The sequence below is a fragment of the Lithobates pipiens genome, unplaced genomic scaffold (genome assembly GCF_037356315.1).
Source record: "Lithobates pipiens isolate NorthernLeopardFrog02 unplaced genomic scaffold, aLitPip1_a1.2 Scaffold_23, whole genome shotgun sequence".
NCBI classification, from domain to species: domain Eukaryota; kingdom Metazoa; phylum Chordata; class Amphibia; order Anura; family Ranidae; genus Lithobates; species Lithobates pipiens.
In genome coordinates, this window is record NW_027507785.1 from 49638767 (window position 1) to 49662733 (window position 23967).

Sequence of the window (23967 nt, forward strand, 5' to 3'; positions counted from 1 at the left end):
AATCTCGTGAGATTTCGGAAGGAGGACGCCGGTCACGTGACGAGGGCATGTCCGAAATTGCCATTTTGAAAGTGGGCAGGCAGCTCTATCTGCCATTACCACTATAGCACACGAGGCAAGAGGAAGGAAAACAAAGAGGACACTCAATGAGCATGTGCGAGATGGAGCGATGGATGCTGGGAGCTCAGCATCATCGAATCCAGGAAGTAAATGCCTGTGGGCTTCAAACGCCCACAGTGAAAATGGAAACCGCCGGACTGCTTTTTTAAAAGTTTTCCTTAGCAATGAAATCGTCACGCCGGGGGTTAAAAAGACGCTGATCGTGACTGCAAAGACACCGTAGGAATCGCCCACCAGTGACACAAGTAAAAAAAAAAAAAAAAAAGGCAGCGGAATCCCGCTTTAAGTGCTGTGAGCTGAGCGGTCAGCAGGTGGCTCTGATCGGAGACGTTGTGGTTATTGCACTGTGGGAAAATCTCGCAATTGTGAGAGGGTCAAAGACGCAAACTACAGTGAAATCTTAGTGTTGTGGGAGGGGCAAAGACACAAAGTACTGCAGGGAAATCTCACAATTGTGGGAGGGGCAGAGAGACCCTTCTCTCTAATATTCCTCAGTCCATATCCCGGTGATGCTCCGTTATCTCTCAGTTTCAGTTGTTGTAATGATTATCCTCTGTTACTCCTCAGTACCTCGGTACGCGCGCTCCAGAAAAAGTGAAGCAGAAGATATTAGAGTTGCTGTACAGCTGGACGCTCGGACTCCCTAATGAAGTGAAGATCACAGAGGCCTACCAGATGCTGAAGAAACAAGGTGAGCTAATTTAATGATAACTGTAAATACAGTTCTATCCAGTGTCTGGCACTATGACAAGACACCATGTCACCCTCTTGTTCTTTGTAGGTATTTTAAAGGAAGACCCCCAATTGCCAGCAGAAGCAATGATGCCCCTTCCTCCACCAAGACCCAAGAATGTTATTTTTGATGATGATGAGAAATCCAAGGTAAGTGTTACAGTTCAGGTCCCAAAGTTTTCATGTTTTGTGTCAGTTTCATCAAGGAGAGTCAGTATATGTGACCAGCCTGGGTTCATGTAGCTGGATGTATATGAACTGTAGTTAGACTGGTATCTGTTTTGAACACACACACACACACACACACACACACACACAAACACACACACACACACACACACACCTACCCTCCCTTCACCAATTAGCCCTTGTTCCCACTGCCGTGGCATTGAAACCAACATCCCTGCGCGGCTTGGATATGACTTCTTTAACAGAAGTCAATGAAAGTCTTGTTGAAGTCGCACCAAAGTAGTGCAGGAACCTTTTGACTTGAGTTGCACCAATTAGAACGTTTCCATTGTCATTAATAGGGCGCAACTTGTCATGCGAACTCTCAAGTGGCGGCAGTGTATACATATACAATCTCTTGCACACAGCATCTAATAAGTTAGATTTATGGGGTATAATAAGATGGGAAAATAGGGGAGTACATTGGGGGGTGGGGGAGCTTGCTTTAACACAATCCTACAAGATATGTAGAAGAGCAGAAATGAAGAATATAGCCTGGGGGCTGTAGCTTGGAGGTCATTGTAGAAGGTAGCAGACTTGTGATCTCCTGACACATGTCCATATAAAACTACGGCAAGAGGCTTCGTAGCATGACTACACTACTGACTTTCTTGGGATCTGGAATCGGAACATTGAGTGGAGAGGGTGGACGATTGCCCTGATACTTCCTATGAGATGGCAAGGCACCAAGGGGGGCATGGGCTGCTCACTATCTCAGAGGACAACGATGGAGCAGCATAAAGACATGGCAAGTAAGCTAAAGAAGTTAGCATGCATTCAGGCTAGAGACTCCCAAGCTAAGACTTGGCCTCAGGGTGTGTGGGAGTTGAAGGAACCTTATGGCCCAGTGTCCTTATCTTTCTTGGCTGAAGTGTAGGAGGTGCTAGCCTATAGGCTAAGCCTGTTCTGCCACAAGCTGGATGACTAATGGTTCATCCCCAGCACAGAGACAATCTGAACCCGCGCTGAGCGAAGTGCTGACTGCACTACAGGCTTGCAGTACCTCTTTGAAAACCCTCACTGGACAGGATCTGGAAATGATACACGTACAACAGAACCTACAAAAAATACAGGGTTGAACAGTGGTTTAGAGATACAGGTGAGCTCCTTGGAGGATGACGTTGACTCCCTTTTAGAAGTGTTGTACAGTCAACCAGCCCAAAGTTGTAACCCATGACCAAAGAGTTGACGATCTAGAGAACGAATTACGAGGAAACATCTGTTTTTTTGGAGCTACCAAAGCATGTCAGCGGAAGGAAGCTGGTCACATACATTGAGAATTGCTCCTGGAAATCTTTGGTATGGACATACTTCTGTTTGCAATAGAGCATGCCCATCAAATTCCCACATACCCTCTCCCTCGTTAAAACCCACCAGACTGTTCATATAAAAGCTGCTTTAAAAGAGAAGTTTGGGAATTTAAAAAAAAAAAAAAAAAAAAAAAAACATTTTATTGTCCGCTAGGTGGCTGCTACATCTGTCATCCCCCGCCTCTAAGACTGAGAACTGAGTGATCAAAGATCACTGATCCCTCAGTTCTCAGTGTTTAGTGAGCAGAGGCTCTCTGATCTGCCCCTCCAGTGCTCACTGGAGTGCAGGGCTGTGAAGGGGGTGGGAGCAGCCGGCTCAGACTCCCAGCGGAGGGAATGGTGGGCGAGGCTAAGCTGTGCTCTGTGTGTCTTATGGACATAAAAAGCTGACTCAAAAGTGAGCAGGCATGTAGATACACAGGAAAAACATGCACGTGTGCCCCCGTGGCAAGCTAGTTGCTATAGGGACACTCAGCGGGGGGGGGGGGGGGGGGTGGTTTGGGGAGCCAGGAATGCTGTTGGAGGATCAGGGCTGCTCTGTGAAAAACTATTGCACTGAGCAAGTAAGTATGATGTGTGTCATTTAAAAAAAGGGAGCATTTAGAATCCCTTTAAATATATTCCTCGATAGCCACAGTCTCTGAGCCGCACACTGAGAGGCTGAGCTGGCTGCCAATCCAGGCATCTGGGTGCATCCCGACGTTAAAGTCAGGATCACTCCAGAGCCTTGACCTGCTGAGTGATTTCAGCTGACTTTAGCCCCTGTCGACTATATGGGTCACAGGACGGCAGAACTAGGTGCACTCCTGTGACCCACAAGAGAAGTGGGGCCAAATGAGCTTTATTCATTCAATGGGTCGAAAGTTTAATTTTCAATTGATTATTCAGCAGGAGTGAAGAAGCAAATATGGTGTTCAGCTTTCCTATGCCATGATGTATCCTGCTAAGTTACAAGTCATGAGAGATAGAAAAATTAAATACTTTGCAACCCCAAAAGCTGGATAGAAACAAAAGAATATATCCTGAAAGACATAGAAGCGTGATGATACAGAATACTTTATTAATCCCAAAGGGAATATACACCAGAAGTTCAAGTAGCTGATGGGTGGGTGTTCATGGAGAATCCAGTGAGGATACTTGGGACCCAAATAGTGTTGCCATGCAAGATAGTCCTTCTCGTGGTTCCATTTATGTCACTCACAGAGTAACCTCAATTTAGCAAGGGAAGCATATTGGGAATCTATCATTATGGTACAAATGAGTCCCATTCATAGCATGTTTGGCAAAGGTTGTGTAGTTTCAGTGTATTTGGATAAGTTAGTAATGCAAATATCCATTTTATTAGGTTTTTAGTACAGCTGGTATGTAAACGAGACTGGTGCATGAATTCCATTGACCTGGCAGTTTGGGTACCAGAAAGCTATTACACTGAAAGGCTAGTAACTTCTGTTCTGTGTTATATCCGGTGCCCAGTTATTCTTTGAGATCATCTACTTGTATTGTGCCTTTTATAGAGTGACCGCAAATAGGTTCTTTAAACTGTTTCTTTCCTCCTTCTGGCAGATGCTGGCCCGCCTGCTGAAGAGCACTCATCCTGAAGACTTACGAGCTGCCAACAAGCTCATTAAAGAAATGGTGCAGGAGGTAAGGAGGGATGTGTTGGTCCACCAGAGAAGTCCTTACTACTTGGGGTTAGTGGTTGTATTCCATTCATACAACCGCCTTCTTGAAACCCAATACCAGGAAACGTGAAAATTCTCCCATGCGGTGTGACTGCACCTCCTACAAGCTTTAACTGCTTGTTCAGGTCTAGAGGGTGTGGAGAACTAGATTTATTTATCCGCTCCTCCACTGCTAGACTGGTGCCCATGGTGCCTTCTCCCCCCGTGGTCTAAGGTTCATAGCCCTGCAGTGGACGTGGGGACAATCCACCACTGAGACACGAGCGAGCTCCGTCTGCCAGGAGAGCAGAGGATTAAGTAAAACTGCTTCTTACGCTCCCCTAGACCTAAACGAGCAGTGCAGGGGCAGCCCCACTCCAAGAGAATGATTTTGCGAAGTTGGGCATTAAAGTATTGCGTTCTAGACTGCGATTGTGCTTTTCAGGAAGTATTCGATACAGGTCAAACATCATATTCTGTTCCTTTCACTTTTGGCAGGATCAGAAACGTATGGAAAAAATATCCAAGCGTGTGAATGCCATAGAGGAAGTAAATAATAATGTGAGGCTCCTGGGTGAGATGTTGGGTACGTACAGAGCCGGGCAGTCCTCCGAGGGAAGTGAAGATTTGATGAAGGTGAGTGCTGTTGAATTGCACAAAACATCTTCCAAGCGGTGATATCTCTCTTTCCGTGACTTGTTTCCTATTTGTTGGACAGGAGCTGTACCAGAGATGTGAGAAGATGAGGCCTACGCTTTTCCGTTTGGCCAGCGACACAGAAGACAATGATGAGGCTTTGGGTAAGAAGCCTGTGGGAGTATTCTATTCTATCACACTTTGAGATCTGCTTATTCATTTTAACCAAAGAAAGATGGCTGAGCATAAGTGTAAGGTGCTTAAAGCTGAACTCTAGATACAAAAACCTTTATTAAAAGTGGTTCTAAAGGCAGACTCTTTTTTATTTTTTTTACCTTTAAAGTGGTTGTATAGGTTCTTTTTTTTTTTTTTTAAATAACAAACATGTTATACTTACCCCCACTGTGCAGTTCGTTTTGCACAGAGTGGCCCCGAACCTGCTGTTATGGGGTCCCACGGCGGCTGCCTCGGCTCCTCCGTGTTAAAGCTAATCCCCTCTGGGAAGCTCTTTCCCTAAGGGGGTTAGCTGTGTATGATTTTTGGCCAACCCCCCCCTCTCAGCGGCCGCATCATTGGATGTGATTGACAGCAGCGCAAGCCAATGGCTGCGCTGCCATCAATCTATCCAATCAACGGCCAGACTTGGTGGAGAAGGGGACACACTCAGCAGGTGAACGGGCTCAGATAAGTAATACGGGGGGGGGGGGGGGGGGGCATGACAGTGAGTTGTTTTTTCAGCTTAAAGCGGGAGTCCGCCGGGACTCCGCGTTTTTTTTTTTTTTTTTTTTTTTTAAAGCCAGCAGCTACAAATACTGCAGCTGCTGACTTTTAAAATAGTGACACTTACCTGTCCAGCGCGCCCGCGATGTCGGCACCCGAAGCCGATCTCTAGATCGTCTCTCGGGGGCTGCCGCCGCCATCTTGGGTATGGGAATCAGGAAATGGAGCCTTTCGGCTTCATTTCCCGGTTCCCTACTGCGCATGCGCGAGTCGCGCTGCGCAATAAGGACGGTCCCCGCTGCCTCTGGGATCTGTGTGTTTCCCAGCAGGCAGCGGGGCACTTGCGGAAAGGTGCGGGCACTTGCGGAAAGGGGCGTAATCTACGCCCCTTTCCGCAGAGAGCTATCCCGGAAGTGGGTGCAGAATACCTGTACTGTACAGGTATCTGCACCCCCCTCCCCCCTGAAAGGTGCCAATTGTGGCGCCGGAGGGGGGGAGGGTTCCGATGAGCGGAAGGTCCACTTTAGGGTGGACCTCCGCTTTAATGCATAGGATGCATTGAGGTGAAAAAACACAAACCTTTACAACCCCTTTAATGCATTCTACGCATTAACGTGGGTCTCCACTGTATCTGCGCACCACAAACCAAAAAACACTTTTTAATTAATTTTTTATGTTCAAAACAAACTCCCCCCATCCATTTATATCTTCATGCTTTATTTTTTTGAGAAATCACTTTCTTAAACACCCGTCTAACATTTCTAGCTGTGGCCATCTTGAGTAAGGGCAAATGATTCATGTAGCACTTGCTTCCTGGAGTCCATCTGCTCTTTGCTCAAGTATGCATGCAGGAGAGTGTGTCTTTAACGGAGAAAACCCCTTCTCCTTTTCTCCCTTCCTGAAAACTCCTGGGATGTAATTTTGTCTAGGCAAGAAACCTGGAAATAACTGAGGGGATGTAAAAAAAAAAAAAAGTTTAAACCAAGTAAATATAATATACTTTCCTATCTATTTTATTTTTTATTAATGCCAGGAGCATGAGGGTTAGAAATAATCAATGTTGATTGGGAGAGTGAAGTTCCACCTTAAAGTGGAAGTAAACCCTTCTATCGTTTTCAGTCAAGGAAGCTACCATCTTGGCCTCTAATGATTCTTCAACTGCCATAATGCTGCACATGTGATCAGTTATGAAACCAGCCATTGGATGGTTTGAAAGTTTGGTTGAGAGCACAACCAATGTGAAAGTTAGCATTTCTGGCATGCCGGCAAAGTAAGTGTTTTTTGAAACTGGGTTTACTCCCGCTTTAAGGTAAAAAAAAAAAACTTCTGCATGTAGCCCCTCCCCAGCCCCCCCCCCCCCCCCCCCCACACCTTGATCCAGCAATGTGCATGAGAGCAGCAGCTTATTTGGCTCTCCTTGCTCATTGGCTCAGATGCAACATCGGAGCAATTGGCTCCTACTGCTGTCAATTACTGACATCGAGGAGAGTGTTGGGTGGGGAGTCTGCATCTTATGGATATAAAAGCCAGCTAGAGAGGGTGCAGGCACGTAGACGGATGGAGAGCCAGCTTGGGAGCGAGCACGCATAGGTTTCCCTGTAGCAAGGAGCTTGGTATGTGGGGCATTTGGGCGGGGGGGCCGTCAGGACTGCTGCTGGGGGACCTGTGTAGAGGAGGATCAGCATTGTGCAAAAGGCATTGCACAGAGCAGGTAAGTATGACTGGTATTATTTTACATTAAAAAAGCTAGGAAAGTCTTTAGAATCACTTTAAATACATCCCTCAATAGCTGCAAAGGATATACATCCACAGCGTGCACCAAATTCCTTTTGCGGACCCAGTTATTGACTTGTAAAAGTAGCAGTGACATCATAAAGCAGAGCTATGGGAGGCACCCAGTAGGCACTACCCAATACAATAAAAACAGGAGGGGGGCGGAGATTAGACCAGTCTCTCTGCATAAGGACAGAGAGCAGCAGTGAGCGGTCTTTATTACAGGAAGTCTCACACCGATTGGATTGCTGCACATATCTAGAAGAAATACAGAAAGCTCACCGAGATTCAGGAAGAATACACATTTTTGTACTAAGACAGTATTTGATTATCCTGGAGTTCAGCTTCAAAAGATATGTATGGGTTTGTTTTGTTTTTTTTGTTTTTTTTATATTCATACTTGCCTAGGTGCTGCAGCTGCCCCGCGGCATCTCTGCACTGAGAACCGAGCCACTGATCACTGCCGATGGCTCGGTTCTCACTCCTCCCCAAGCGGGGAGATGCTGCCTGTCGGTCAGCATCTCTGCTGCTCTGATCCTCCATGCTCATTGAAGCGACGAGCTGTGGAGGGGAGGGGAGCGGCCATCTCAGCGACTCACTGAGACTGCCATCAGTCAAGGCAGCTGGCGGATCCAGACTTCTGAAGTCGGGAAGATGAGCTCCCTTTGACTGATAGCAGTGACGTCAGTAGAGAGCGGACTTCAGACCGCGCTCCGCTGAAAACAGGTCACAGGCAGGAGTGCAAAACGAATTGCACTCCTGTGACCCAGAGGAGAAGCCCAGCCTAATAAGTTTAGGCTGTACTTCTTATTTTAACTACTTGCCGCCTGCCATATAGCAATATGAGGTTGGCAAAGTGGTTGCGATATCCTGACCAGACCTCATCTGACGTTGCCAGGATATCAAGCCGCAATCGTTGTTGCGGTGTGTTAGTGTGACACACTGCATCTCCAATTGGGGTAAAGAGTCTCTGATGGAGACTCTTTACCATGTGATCAGCTGTGTCCAATCACAGGAAGAGCCATTGATCGGCTTTTCCTCACTTGCTTCTGTCAGACGCGAGTAGAGGAGAGTCGATTGGCTGCTCTTCTGATGGGGGGGGGGGGGTCTGTGCTGCCCACACTGGACCACCAGGGATGCAAATCAGTGCCCACTATGGGTATCACTGATTGGCAGGCATTATTGTTTGGCACCGTTTGGCATCCATCGGTGCCGCCTCATCAGTGCCGTCCCATCAGCAAAAGAGAAAACTTATTTACAACGTTTTGTAACGGAAACAAAAAAAAATCTTTATTTATTTTTTATTTATTTTTTTTCAAAGTTTTTTCAGTCTTTTTTTATTTTTCTTATTTGTTTAGCAGAAAATAAAATTCCCAGAGGTGATCAAATACCACCAAAAGGAAGCTTTATCTGTGGGAACAAAATGATAAAAATTTATTTTGGGTAAAATGTAGCATGACCGCGCAATTGTGATTCAAAGTGCGACAGCGCAGAAAGCTGAAAATTGGTCTGGGCAGGAAGGTGTATACCTGACCGGTATTGAAGTGGTTAAATCCATGTGAAAAGTTTGGCCTTTTTTTAATTTTATAATGAACAGGAGATGCGACTGGTTGTCTTAAGCCCACATCGGTGACATTCTTCTTCTATTTTTTTCAAGCGGAAATATTACAAGCCAATGACAGCTTAACGCAGGTTATCAATACTTACCGCCAGCTGGTGAAAGGGGAAGAAATCAATGGAGAGACGTCTTCCAGCAATATGCCAGGTGAGCAGACATTGCACCCCCCCCCCCCCATTAGTTTTGGATCAGTAATGTTGAATCTCTGGGTGAATATCTTGTCTTCTCTCAGCCAGTTCTTCTGCTCTGCTGGATCTCTCAGGACTGGATATGACCTCTGCAGCAGCAGCAGCAGCACCTTCATACCCTTCTGTCCCAGCCCAGCCCCTGCCATATTCTTCCAGTGCCCACTCAGCCTCCGCATCATTATCGCTGCTCGATGACGAACTCATGTCGCTAGGTAAGGAACGTAACCCCTTGGCTGTGCTAACTTGATGTTCCCAGATCATGAGGTATTAGACTGTAAGCCATGCGGTGCACAACCTGTGGCCCTACAGCTGTTGTGGAAATTCAAGTCCCATGAGGCATTGCTAGGCTGACAGTTACAAGCATGACCCCCCCCCCCCCCAAAGGCAGAGGCATGATGGGACTTATAGTTCCGCAACAGCTGGAGGGCAATAGGTTGAGCACCCATGCACGTAAGCTATGAGCAGGGCCCTCCCCTATGTATTGTAACTGTACTGTCTCACTTTATATTGTAAAGCACCATGCAAACTATTGGCTCTGTGTATAAATTTTGTGTAGTAATGATATTCATTTTATCAGCAATAAGGGGGATTTGGGGAGAAGTTTGGACTACAGCCAAGGCCAAAAGTTTTGAGAATGAAGCAAATATTAATTTTCACAGTCTGCTGCTTCAGTGTTTTAAGATATTTTTTTCAGATATTACTATGGGATTCTGAAGTATAATTACAAGCATTTCATAAGTGTCAGGCTTTTAGTGACAATTGCATTAAAGCGGGGTTCCACCTTAAAGTGGAACTTCCGCTGATCCGAACCCTCCCCCCCTCCGGTGTCACAATTGGCACCTTTCAGGGGGGAGGGGGGTGCAGATACCTGTCAAAGACAGGTATTTACACCCACTTCCGGACATAGACTCCCACGGGAGTCTATGCCTCTTCCTGTCCCTGCGTGCTGTCTGCTGGGACACACACGGGTCCCAGAGACAGCGCGGACAATTCCTATTGCGCTGCGCGACTTGCGCATGCGCAGTATTGAACCGGGAAGTGAAGCCGCAGCGCTTCATTTCCTGATTCCCTCACCTAGAATGGTGACGGCAGCAGCCGAGAGCCGAGCGATCGTTCGGCCTCGGCTGCCGGCATCGCTGGACCCTGGGACAGGTGAGTGTCCATTTATTAAAAGTCAGCAGCTGCAGTATTTGTAGCTGCTGGCTTTTAATATTTTTTTTCCACAGTGCAACCCCGCTTTAAGTTGATACAAAGAGTCAATATTTGCAGTGTTGATCCTTCTTTTTCAAGACCTCTGCAATCCTCCCTGGCATGCTGTCCATCAACTTCTGGGCCACCTCCTGACTGATGGCAGCCCATTCTTGTATAACCAATGCTTGGAGTTTGTCAGAATGTGGGGTTTTTTTTTATTTTTTTATTTTTTGCTCGCCCACCTCAGGGTTGACTACAAGTTTTCAATGGGATTAAGCTCTGGGAAGTTTCCTGGCCATGGACCCAAAATGTCAATGTTTTGTTCCCCAAGCCACTTATTTATCACTTTTGCCTTATGGCAAGGTGCTCCATCATGCTACAAAAGGCATTGTTCATCACCAAACTGTTCTTGGAGGGTTGGGAGAAGTTGCTCTCGGAGGATGTTTTCGCACCATTCTTTATTCATGGCAGTGTTCTTAGGTAAAATTATAAGTGAGCCCCCCACTCCCTTGGCTGAGAAGCAACCCCACAACATGAATGGTCTCAGGATGCTTTACTGTTGGCATGACACAGGACTGGTGGTAGCGCTCACCAAGGTTTTTTCCAGATAGCCCAAACAAAGGGAAAGGGGATTCACCAGAGAAAATTACTTTCCTCCGAGTCCTCAGCAGTCCAATCTCTGTACCTTTTGCAGAATATCAGTCTGTCCCTGATGTTTTTCCTGGAGAAAACTGGCTTCTTTGCTGTCCTTCTTGACACCAGGCCATCGTCCAAAAGTCTTCTCCTCACTGTGTGTGCCAATGTACTCACACCTGCCTGCTGCCATTCCTGAGCAAGCTCTGCACTAGTGGTGCCCCGATGTTGAGTTGCATCTTGATATGGCGCGGTCCTTTACCCCCTAGGGTCCCGATGTGCTTACAAACACATATACACATACTAGGGCCAATTTAGAGACAGGATCTGATTAATCTACCAGCATGTCTTTGGAGTACCGGGAGGAAACCAGAGTACCGGGAGGAAACCAGAGTACCGGGAGGAAACCAGAGTACCGGGAGGAAACCAGAGTACCGGGAGGAAACCAGAGTACCGGGAGGAAACCCATGCAGGCACAGGGAGAACATGCAAACTCCAGGCAGGTAGTGTCGTGGTTCGGGATTTGAACCAGCAACCCTTTTTGCTGCTAGGTGAGAGTGCTAACCACTACACCTTCCGCTTGCTGGACTTGCTTGGGCTCCCTGAAGCCTTCTTCACAACAACTGAACTTCTCTCCTTGAGGTTCTTGATGATCCAAAAAATGGTTGATTTAGGTGCGATATTAGTAGCAGCAATATCCTTGCCTGGGAATCCCTTTTAGTGCAAAGCAGTGATGACTTCTAGTGTTTCCTTGTAGGTAACCATGATTAACCTGTTTAGATCCGCGCTACAGTAGTAAGTTCCAGCAATCAGTGCCCACAAGTGCCACCTATCAATGCCCACCAGTGGGGCCAATCAATGCCACCTAGCAGTGCTGCCTATCAGTGTAGCCTACCAGTGCCCACCAGCGCCACCTCAGTGCCCACCAGCGCCACCTCATCAGTGCCCACCAGCACCGCCTTATCAGTGCCTATCGATGCCCATCAGTGCAGCCTATTGGTGCCCATCAGTGTACATCAATGAAGGAGAAAAATTACCTGTTTGCAAAATTTATTAACAAAATATAACACGGTTTTGCATTTTTTTTTTTAATCAGTCATTTTTTATATATAAAAAAAAAAAACGCAGAGGTGATCAAATAGCACCAAAAGAAAGCTCTATTTGTGGGGAAAAAATAAAAATGTAATTTGGGTACAGTGTTGTATGACCGTGTAATTGTTGTTCAAAGAGTGACAGCGCTAAAAGTTGAAAATTGGTCTGGACAGAAGGGGGGTTAAGTGCCCAGTAAGCAAGTGCTTAAAAGACAACCCATAATGCGTGATTTTTTTTATTTTATTATTTTATTTATTTTTTGTGACTCTCGGTGAGGTTGAATCTCTAGGCTCCTGTTCCGGGGTTCCAGACATGGCATAAGGATGTGTGCTATGATTCTATGCCCCTATTCCAGTAAAACGCACTCCCACAAATATGATGGAATTCCAGCTTTTGTTATGACCAGTGATGATTCATGTCTGCTTTTCTTGATTTTATTTTAGGTTTAAATGACCCCGCACAGCCTTCAGACACATCATCATGGAACAATTTCCAGGTAACGGAGATACTTCCAGCTAGTAACTGCCATTCAGAGGTGCAATATAGTCATTCCCCTCAGATATGGAGCTCAAACTAGATGGCACAACTAAAAGTTTTTTTTAGAAGGCTTGCTATATTTTAACCACATTGGGACCGCCTACCCACAGTGTACTGCGAACGGGCAACACGTGCAGACAAAGCGATGCACTGGTATGTCGCTGCTCGCTTCCGGGTTTAGGGTGCGCGCATGTGCGACCACTCCACCAGCCCCCACTGTGATTGTACACAGCAGGAGTCTGTCAGCAGATCCAGGTCAATAATTCTTGGCCAGAACCTACTGATCGGCTGTGTCCAATCACAGCACAGAGCCCTGTGTTGACAATCAACACAGGGCTCTCTACAGGGAACCATATCTCGGTTTCACAAAACATTTTTTTGTGTTGCGCTGCTGGATTATGTATGTCCAGGATGGGGGGAGGCTTATGGGAAAAGGAGGGGAGGAAAATGGGATGGGGAGATGAGGGGTATATGCTGTGGCTTTGGTATATAGCAGTATTAGGGTTTCAAATCTGCTGCTCCACAGAATTCTGCAGTTCTAGGCAAGTATAGCAGATAATAGTCAATAGGTAACTGGCAGGTTTTGGTATAAAATCATAGGTTGTAGCCAATAGTCAACAGTTATAAGAATAGTTAGTTATAGCCATAGGGAAAGGAGGATTTCTTAGCACAAGCAGGTAGGCAGCATGTTCAAGGGTAGAAGGCACCTTTAAGAGATATACAAACAGAAGAAAAACAGCACCAACCTAAGTGCAGAGACAGAGAGTGAGTGTACTACTTTACAAATAAATACCTGTGATCTAAAATACTGCACTTAGGTTGGCGCTGTTTTTCTTCTGTTTGTATATCTCGGTTTCTTCATCTCTGCAAAGCAGAGATAAGAAATACATAGATTGGTAATGCATATAAAACATTAGTCCATATAATAATCCTTATAAATGCTGATCACTTGTGTGCTGCCGGTCCTTAACCACTTCCCACCCGGCCAATGTACACATATGGCCGGGTGGGAGCTCTCTACTTCTGATAGGACGTTCAGGAACGTCCTTCAGAAGGAGGGGGATCACGCGCGCGTGTGCCCGCGCAGCGGCGCAATCCCGATGTGCTCGTGTCACCCGGATCGGCAGGAGGGCTCTGTGATTGGCCCTCCTGATCACATGACGGCCGTGTCCAATCACGGCCATCATGTGATGTAAACAAACAGCTGGTTGCTAGGCAACCGGCTCCTCCTCTCCTCACACAGAAGTCATCGCTGAGGAGAGGAGAGCAGATCGCTGCAGCCGGCTGATGATCATTGAGTATGGGCTGTTTTTTACAGCTTTTTACTAACTGATCACCAGTCTAGTGTAATACACACATCACCACACATGTCCCCAAAACACACATGTCCCCAAATAAAAAAACATGTCCCCCACATATGTACCACTAAAATCACATGTCCCAATGATTATCTGCACACATATGTACGTGATCACCTGCACACATCTGTACATGATCATTTGCGTACATATGTCCGTGATCACACAAACCAATTATTATACACTTAACTGAATTTTTTTTACCAAAAACATGTAGCAGAATACATTTTGGCTTAAATTTATGACAAAATTTGATTTTATTGGATTTCTTTTAAAAATAGAAAAAAGAAAATATTGTTTTTTTTTTTTTCCAAATTTCCGCTTTTTTTGCGCTTATATCGCAAAAAAGAAAAAACGGAGTCGTGAATAAATACCACCAAAATAAAGCTCTATTTGTGTGAACAAAATGATAACTTTCATTTGGGTACAGCGTAGCACGACCGCGCAATTGTCACTGAAAGCGCTAGAGCGATGAAAGCTGAAAATTGGGCTGGGAAGGAAGGGGGCGAAAGTGCCCTGTATTGTAGTGGTTAAAGCACGAAGAGGCTCTAGAATTAAATCGGAAAAAAAAGAAGAGAGACGGCGCCCTCTAAGTCCAGCAGGTAATTTAAAACAGATTTATTACAAGAGGATTAAAAACACTCACAAATGAGTTATGGGGTACAAGCATGTATGTGATACTTATTCCATGCGTATTTCCCAGGTGACAAGGATCTCCTGAGCTGCTTGAAGAAGGCTCCAGCACCTTAGATCTATCTGGTATCCGGTGGCACTGTGGATTCTTAGCACTTCCTGATGGCTGGAATGCAATCGGTGGATGCTCAGTGGTGATCCATGGTCTCGTGGAGGATTTTACTTCCTTCTGATCCCGCTCCCGGAAGTAAAATCCTCCACGAGACTACGTATCGTCGCCGAGCATCCAGCGCTTGCGTTCCAGCCATCAGGAAGCGCTAGAAATCCACAGTGCCACCGGATACCTGATCGATCTAAGGTGCTGGAGCCTTCTTCAAGCAGCTCAGGAGATCCTTGTCACCCTGGATATACGGATGGAATAAGTATCGCATACATGCTTGTACCCCATAACTCATTTGTGAGTGTTTTTAATCCTCTTGTAATAAATCTGTTTTAATTACCTGCTGCACTTAGAGGGCGCCGTCTCTCTTCCTTTTTTCAGTATGTCACAGTACATGTTGGCATTCATGGTTCCCTCAATGATCTGTAGCTCCCCAGTGCCGGCAGCACTCATGCAGCCCCAGACCATGACACCCCCACCACCATGCTTGACTGTAGACAAGACACACTTGTCTTTGTCCTCCTCACCTGGTTGCCCCCACACACTCCTGACACCATCTGACACCAAATAAGTTTATCTCGGTCTCATCAGACCACAGGACATGGTTCCAGTAATCCATGTCCTTAGTCTGCTTGTCTTCAGCAAACTGTTTGCAAGCTTTCTTGTTAGAGGTAGACCGATATGGGTTTTTCTCTGGCCGATATTTAGTAATCGCCAAGGCCGATGGCCAATATATGATGCCGATTTTCTTTGGGCCGATATGTTAGGCCGATTTATTTTATTATTATTTTTTCCCCTTCATCTCATAAAATCTAACAGACACCTTTCACACTGGGGCAATTTTCAGGCGCTTTTGGGCTAAAAATAGCGCCTGTAAAGTGCCTGCAAAACGGCTCCCCTGCAGTCTGTGTGAAAGTCTGAGTGCTTTCACACTGAGGAGACGCGCTGGCAGGACGTTAAAAAAAAGTCCTGCAAGCAGCATCTTTGGAGTGGTGTATACCGCTCCTCCACCACTCCTGCCCATTGAAATGAATGGGCACCACTGCCGAAGCACCTGCAATGCGATTTCGCAGCGCGCTTCATGGGCACATTTAACCCCTTCCTCGGTGGCTAGCTGGATTATAAGTGCCCCGCTAGCAGCCAAATAGCGCCGCTAAAATGACGGTAAAGTGCCGCTAAAACTGGCAGCATTTTACCGTCAACGCCTGCCCACTCCAGTGTGAAAGCAGCCTTAAGTAATACAAAAGTTGTCTTACATTTATTAAACAAAACAAACATCCAATCAGTTCACTTGTATGTATAATTTAGATAAAAAAAAAAAAGTGTGTGTGTGTATGTATGTATGTGTATATATATATATATATATATATATATATATATATATATATAATGTGTATGTATGTGTGTGTATATATATATATATATATATATATATATATATATATATATATATATATATATATATAATTTATTTTAAATACACAAAAACAGGTAATAAACTCTTGGATGAAAAAAAATGGGCTAACTTTACTGTTGTATTTATTTTTATTTTTTTAAATCAGTGTATTTTTTGTCCAAAAAAATTGCGTTTGAAAGACCGCTGCCTAAATACCGTGTGGCATAAAATATTGCAACAACCGCTATTTTATTCCCTAGGATCTCTGCTAAAAAAATATATATATATATACATTTTGGGGGTTCTAAGTGAATTTCTAGCAGAAAATACAGGATTATTATTTGTAAGCATCAAGTGTCAAAAAAGGTTTAGTCTTTAAATTGTTAAACTGAGAACTTCTACACACTGAGTTGACTTTATTCAGAAGTGTAAACATTGTATCTCTTTGATCTTTTCTTGGCAGACTGCCCAGAGAGGAAACAAGTCGCTTCACTGCTGTCTTCAGGCAACTTGCATTGACTTCTATTACAGAAGTCATTTGCAAGTCGCGCTGAATATATCATCGGTCTTTATTAACAGCTCAATCGGCCGATGCCGATTAATTAAAAAACGCCAAATATCGGCCGATATATTGGCCGGCCGATATATCGGTCGACATCTATTTCTTGTGCATCATCTTTAGAAGAGGCTTCCCTCTGGGGTGACAGCCATGCAGACCAATTTGATGCAGTGTGCAGCATACGGTCTGAGCACTGACAGGCTGACCCCCCCCCCCACAACCTCTGCAGCAATGCTGGCAGCATTCATATGTCTATTTCCCAAAGACAACCTCTGGATATGATGTTGAGTATGTGACCTCAACTTCTTTGGTGGACCCCATTTTCACTTAGAAATGTACTTACTTTTGTTGCCAGCGGTTTAGACATTAATGGCTGTGTGTTGAGTTATTTTGAGGGGACGGCAAATTTACACTGTTATACAAGCTGTACACTCACTACTTTACATTGTAGACAAGTGTCATTTCTTCAGTGTTGTCACATGAAAAATCTTTACAAAAATGTGAGGGGTGTACTCACTTTTGTGAGATACTGTATATGTGTGTGTATGTATATATGTGTGTGTATATATAATTTATTTTAATATCTATATCTTTTTTTTTTTTTATATATTTAGGAAATAAAAAAAAATAAAAAAAACACCAAAAGAAATCCCTATTTTGTGTGATAAAAAATGTATGTAAATCTCATTTGTGTTCAGTGCTGAATGGCAAAAAATGGCCTGGTCATGAAGGGGGTAAAATCTTCCACAGGTGAAGTGGTTAAATATATCGGGAGTCTCCTAACCATGGCAAAGCCTAGCATTTATAACCATGCCAAAGCCTGCCATTTGTGGTGGCATTCCAATGACATGTTAACATTTGCATTGACAACATCAGATGTTTCATCTCATTGCTGTGATTTGCCATGTTGTCCCTTTTGGCTATTGTTCCCATAAAGTACAGAATAGGAGCTGTGCAGAGAGGAGGGGAAGTAGGGATTGGTAAAGTGATGTTATGTGCTTTACAGTTTGAAATTAGGTTGTGAACACCAAGAATTGTAAGGCCTCGTTCACACGGGGGTATCAATCAGTACATCCCCAAGGGGGCCATTGTCACCTGTGCAGAATACACAGGACACTTGGCAGACAGTCCCATTCATGTCTATTAGGAAGCAGTAATCGTACGGACACAGCTGCTGGTCCAGATTGGACAGCCATGCAGGTTTGCGGCACCAGATTGGGATCAGCAGTCCGTACAGTCGCTGTTTCCCGATAGACATGAATAGGTCTGTCTGCATGCAGATGCACAAATCACCTCTGCATTCCATGCGGGTGAAGGTGGCCTGTGGGTGTATAGATCAGTACGCCATTGTGAATGAGGCCTAATGGGTAAATATGATCAACCAAATAATTACTCATCAAAATTAATATATGTGATAATCTGCATTTCTTCTCTGCCGCTCCTGCGAATGGTCTGATCATATAGTCTTCAGAGGGGAGCACAGACTCGGCTTCGGGAGAGAAGGCCTCTTCAGTCTCTTCAGTCGCACAGACTCCGGCCCAGCCTAGTAACGCTTTGGATGATCTGGATCTACTTGGGAAAACCCTTCTTCAGCAATCCCTTCCGCCCACAGCCATGCATGTACGATGGTAAGTGTAAGTCTATGACTGCGGAGCTTCTGTTTGGAAGACCTTCAGGAGTGTCGTATAAACCAGACATAATGTAGACGTCTGATATTCTCTGACAGGACAAAGCAAAGACGGATTATATGTTGTGTAAAGCAATTTTGGACAAATCCAGAATACATTCCCTGCCCTGGCTGGCCCCTTGCTCCAGTAGCCTGCAGTAAGCCCCCCTGGTCTAGTCAGAATACATCCCCTACCCTGGTTGGCCTCTTGCTCTAGTAGCCTGCAGTAAGCCCCCCTGGTCTAGTCAGAATACATTCCCTACCCTGGTTGGCCTCTTGCTCTAGTAGCCTGCAGTAAGCCCCCCTGGTCTAGTCAGAATACATTCGCTACCCTGGTTGGCCTCTTGCTCTAGTAGCCTGCAGTAAGGCCCCCTGGTCTAGTCAGAATACATTCCCTACCCTGGTTGGCCTCTTGCTCTAGTAGCCTGCAGTAAGCCCCCCTGGTCTAGTCAGAATACATTCGCTACCCTGGTTGGCCTCTTGCTCTAGTAGCCTGCAGTAAGGCCCCCCTGGTCTAGTCAGAATACATCCCCTGCCCTGGTTGGCCCCTTACTCTAGTAGCCTGCAGTAAGGCCCCCCTGGTCTAGTCAGAATACATCCCCTGCCCTGGTTGGCCCCTGAAAGACATTTTGTGCTCTACAAACTATTACTACCTTGTCTCTTCCCATAGTTATCTAGTTTATAAAATCCTACTAAGCACACCGATATAAAGTTACTTATGAAAACACACACATTGCTGCTAGTAAAACACTATCTTATTTATTTCCCAAGAAATTAGGAAAGCTAACATAAAGTATTAAAAAAAAGACATTACAATATCACAAAGCTTACAATCAGAACATATAATATAAGAATATGAAAGATACTTATCACCTGGTCCTCCGTGAGGCTTTGCTGCATCGGCTAGGCTCAGACCAGGAGAGGGCCTTCACCATGAGGTTTAGGCCGGAGCCATCGCCCAGAGTAGGCCAAAATCACCACATGACAGGGTCTTGCAGCAAAACAGAGAGCATGGTCTGTGTGTGAGCCTTTTCATTCAAACATACACACCCACTCGTAGCCACCCCCATTTGCCTTCCATCCAATAGATTTCGCCAAGAGGTATTCCTTCACATGTATGTCCATTCTTCAGGAAACATGCTGTATTGTCCACTATTGATCAGTGTCTCCAACGATAAGCCATCCAGCTCGCTCTTACTCCCTTTGAAGCCTGCAACCACACACATCACAGCAGGTGGGTCCGAGCCCAGCTATTGTTCTTCTGATTACAAAGCTTTCATGTGCTTCATTCAACTGAGGCTAAGTGGCTACCTCAACCATGAACAAATACCAGAAGTATTATATGAATTCAATCCAACAGCCCCTTGCTCTAGTAGCCTGCAGTAAGGCCCCCCTGGTCTAGTCAGAATACATCCCCTGCCCTGGTTGGCCCCTTACTCTAGTAGCCTGCAGTAAGGCCCCCCTGGTCTAGTCAGAATACATCCCCTGCCCTGGTTGGCCCCTTAGTCTAGTAGCCTGAAGTAAGGCCCCCCTGGTCTAGTCAGAATACATCCCCTGCCCTGGTTGGCTCATTGCTGTATAAGAAAATATTAAGTGAATCTTCTCCAGGAGCTGCCAACAAAAATGATACTGTGACCATGTGGTTAATAATACACCAACCTGCTGTTTACACCTTTCATAAGCCTTCCGTTGCTTCTCTACACTTTCTCCAGTTCCCCGATATCCTTTTCGTGAACTGGAGCCAAAAACTGAACTGCATGTTCCAGATGAGGTCTTTCTAACGATTGAGTTGGGTTGAGGGCTGCTAAGCCCTTCACCGGAAGCTTTGTATGATTACCAATGAATGCAAGGCTTCCTCTGAAGGGAGGGCAGATGTTGTCACAATCTCCTCCCACCTCCACCAATTGGAGGAAGCCAATGGAATGGTTTGGTCTGAATGGGCCTTAAAGCGGAGTTCCACCCAAAAGTGGAACTTCGGCTCATCTGATTCCTCCTTCCCCCTCCTCCGGTGCCACAATTGGCACCTTTCACGGGGGAGGGGGTTGCAGATACCTGTATAATACAGGTATCTGCACCCACTTCCGGGAATAGAATCACGCCCCTTCCCGCACCCCGCCCACCACTGTCTCCAGGGAAACACACAGGTCCCAGGAGATGGTGGGGACCATTTAGGATGCGCAGTAGGGAACCGGGAAGTGAAGCCGTAACGCTTCACTTCCTGATTCCCTCACCGAAAATGGCGGCGGCTGCAGCCGAGCGAACGCTCAGCTTCGGCTGCCAACATTGCTGGACTCCAGGAAAGGTGAGTGTCCATTTATTAAAAGTCAGCAGCTGCAGTATTTGTAGCTGCTGGCTTTTTTAATAATTTTTTTTTCTTTTTTTTTTAGGTGCACTACCGCTTTAAAGTGGAAGTCCATGCAAAATCTAAAATCCCTGCATCTATAGACACCAGAGATCTTACTATCCCTGTAAAGAATAAATGAGCATAAATACCTTTTTGGAAGCCGATCCGACACGATCTCCAGCGGCGGAAGCCCTGCAGAGGACACGGCTGACAACGGCTGTGAAATGAATGGAAAGTGACGTCGCCCACAGAGTTACTATGGGGCTTCCATTGTCCTCCGTCTCCTCTGCAGCTGCCTACACAGTGAAGCCACGGCTGACAGCTCAGTGTGGGATCCGATGGGAGTGGGTCAGATCGGCTTCCAAAAAAGTATATATACTTGTTTTTTTTCTTTACAGGGATAGAGAGGTTAGTGTTGGATCCCTGGTGTCTATAAATGCAGAGATTTTACATTTTGCATGGATTTCCACTTTAGGATATGTAATAAGCCACCGCTGGATTCAGCTCATCAACAACCACAGTTGTCCTTTGCTTGAGTGGAAAGGCCTAGGTCAGTGATAGCGAACCTTTGCACCCCAAAGGAACTACATTTGCCATGATTCTCATGCATTCTGCAGTGTAGTTGAACATCATGGGAAATGTCGTTCCAAGGTTTGCCAAGGTTTGCCATCACTGGCCTAGGTGTTCTGTGGATGAAGGTTGGAGAGCTGATACTCTGGATGATCATGATTTCCCTCCATTCCTCTGCCTTTCCTTTGTCCCGATTTGTATAATATTTCATCACCTTATTTTATTTTTATTTTTTTATAGGGAAAAGCCCCAACACAAACCCACACTAAGGGATCTGCAGAGTAAAACGGGCACCACTCCTCTGCAGCAGCCCGCTCTCCTGGGAAACGTCCCTTTTGTCGGAGTAGAACAGCAAGTCCCGTCCCCTGTGAAGAGCGACATCTCCCTCACCAATGTCACTGTGCCTCTGGAGTCCATCAAACCCAGTATGGAATATTTCTCTATTTATCCTACTTGTGCATAAATGATAAGATTTTAGATCCAATGCTCTGAACCTCCTCTTAGTATGAAGTATCTGACTGTAGATGATTCCTGCTGAATGGCCCCACCCAGTGGACTCTTCAGTCGGAGGCTTCATACACGAGGATGGTTCATCTCCTCCTTTTATAGACCTCTCTACCTGACTGCATTGTTTTGTGTCTTTTTAGGTAGCATCCTCCCAGTCACTGTGTATGACCAGCGCAGCTTTCGGGTCCTTTTCCATTTTGCCCAGGACAGCCCTCCAGGCAGGCCTGACGTCCTGGTGGTTGTGATCTCCATGCTGAGTACTGCCCCTCTCCCCTTCACTGGAATTAGTTTTCAGGCTGCTGTGCCCAAGGTTGGTTCCATCCCATTCTAACATCCCCCCCCCCCCCCAACGCTTTTGTTGTCTCATCCTTTTTCTTTCTGTTTTTAAAGGCAATGAAGATAAAGTTGCAACCAGCAACTGGCAGTGAACTTCCTGCATTCAATCCCATTCTGCCCCCAACTGCTATTACTCAGGTGCTGCTGCTGGCCAACCCCACACAGGTAAGTTACTAGGCTTATCCTCCTCATGTGTAGAACATATGCACTTTATACTCCATGCAGCATCCTAATGCATGATCACCAATAAGAAATACACCATCAATACCTAATGACTCTGCCTGGATGAGATGCAGCACCACCTTTCAGATATAGTGGGGTTGATTTACTAGAACTGAAGGGTGCAAAATCTGCTGCAGCTGTGCATGGTAGCCAAACAGCCTCTAACTTCTGCTTGTTCATTTAAGCTTTGACAATAAATCCTGGCAGCTGATTGGTTTCTATGCAGAACTGCACCAGATTTAGGAAATCTCCCACACTTTCACCACTTTACTACATCCTGCCATCAACATGAGAATCGCCATGAGTACTTCCTGAGTTATTGTCATCATTATAAGATACACCATCACCGCTTCTCTGCTCTGGGGAGCACCTGGCCATTGTCACCAGTATGGTGTATTCCATCCCAACTGCCCTCAACATTGCGCCCAGTACCAGGAACAATCTCGCCGCCACCTACCACGTTGTCACCAGTACAAGCTACATGGTCATCACTGCCCACCACATTGTCACCAGTACAAGCTACATGGTCCTCACTGCCCGCCACACTGTCACCAGTACAAGCTACATGGTCCTCACTGCCCGCCACACTGTCACCAGTACAAGCTACGTGGTCATCACTGCCCGCCACATTGTCACCAGTACAAGCTACATGGTCATCGCTGCCCACCAACTTTGTCACCAGTACAAGCTACATGGTCATCGCTGCCGCCACATTGTCACCAGTACAAGCTACATGGTCATCGCTGCCCACCACATTGTCACCAGTACAAGCTACGTGGTCATCACTGCCCGCCACATTGTCACCAGTACAAGCTACATGGTCATCGCTGCCCACCAACTTTGTCACCAGTACAAGCTACATGGTCATCGCTGCCGCCACATTGTCACCAGTACAAGCTACATGGTCATCGCTGCCGCCACATTGTCACTAGTACAAGCTACATGGTCATCGCTGCCCACCACATTGTCACCAGTACAAGCTACATGGTCATCACTGCCCACCACATTGTCATCAGTACAAGCTACATGGTCATTGCTGCCCACCACATTGTCACCAGTACAAGCTACATGGTCATCACTGCCCGCCACATTGTCATCAGTACAAGCTACATGGTCATTGCTGCCCACCACACTGTCACCAGTACAAGCTACATGGTCATCACTGCCCACCACATTGTCATCAGTACAAGCTACATGGTCATTGCTGCCCACCACACTGTCACCAGTACAAGCTACATGGTCATCACTGCCCGCCACATTGTTACCAGTACAAGCTACATGGTCATCGCTGCCCACCACATTGTCATCAGTACAAGCTACATGGTCATCGCTGCCCACCACATTGTCACCAGTACAAGCTACATGGTCATCACTGCCCGCCACATTGTTACCAGTACAAGCTACATGGTCCTCACTGCCCGCCACACTGTCACCAGTACAAGCTACGTGGTCATCACTGCCCACCACACTGTCACCAGTACAAGCTACGTGGTCATCACTGCCCACCACACTGTCACCAGTACAAGCTACATGGTCATCACTGCCCGCCACATTGTCACCAGTACAAGCTACATGGTCATCACTGCCCGCCACATTGTCACCAGTACAAGCTACATGGTCATCACTGCCCGCCACATTGTCACCAGTACAAGCTACATGGTCATCGCTGCCCACCACATTGTCACCAGTACAAGCTACGTGGTCATCGCTTCCCACCACACTGTCACCAGTACAAGCTACATGGTCCTCACTGCCCACCACATTTTCACCAGTACAA

At 46.0% G+C, this 23967-nt stretch overlaps 1 protein-coding gene across 1 annotated transcript in view; it reads left to right on the top strand.

The window, feature by feature from the left end:
- Positions 1 to 23967, top strand: part of GGA1 (golgi associated, gamma adaptin ear containing, ARF binding protein 1) — a 43078-nt gene that overhangs the window by 11727 nt on the left and 7384 nt on the right. Inside the window, exons 3-14 of the mRNA XM_077451570.1 lie at positions 688 to 811; positions 902 to 1002; positions 3954 to 4034; positions 4550 to 4687; positions 4770 to 4851; positions 8838 to 8945; positions 9031 to 9198; positions 12346 to 12398; positions 18010 to 18173; positions 21366 to 21550; positions 21773 to 21942; positions 22023 to 22133. Of these exons, the coding sequence (XP_077307696.1) occupies positions 688 to 811; positions 902 to 1002; positions 3954 to 4034; positions 4550 to 4687; positions 4770 to 4851; positions 8838 to 8945; positions 9031 to 9198; positions 12346 to 12398; positions 18010 to 18173; positions 21366 to 21550; positions 21773 to 21942; positions 22023 to 22133 (1485 nt within the window). The remainder of the gene's footprint in view (positions 1 to 687; positions 812 to 901; positions 1003 to 3953; positions 4035 to 4549; positions 4688 to 4769; positions 4852 to 8837; positions 8946 to 9030; positions 9199 to 12345; positions 12399 to 18009; positions 18174 to 21365; positions 21551 to 21772; positions 21943 to 22022; positions 22134 to 23967) is intronic.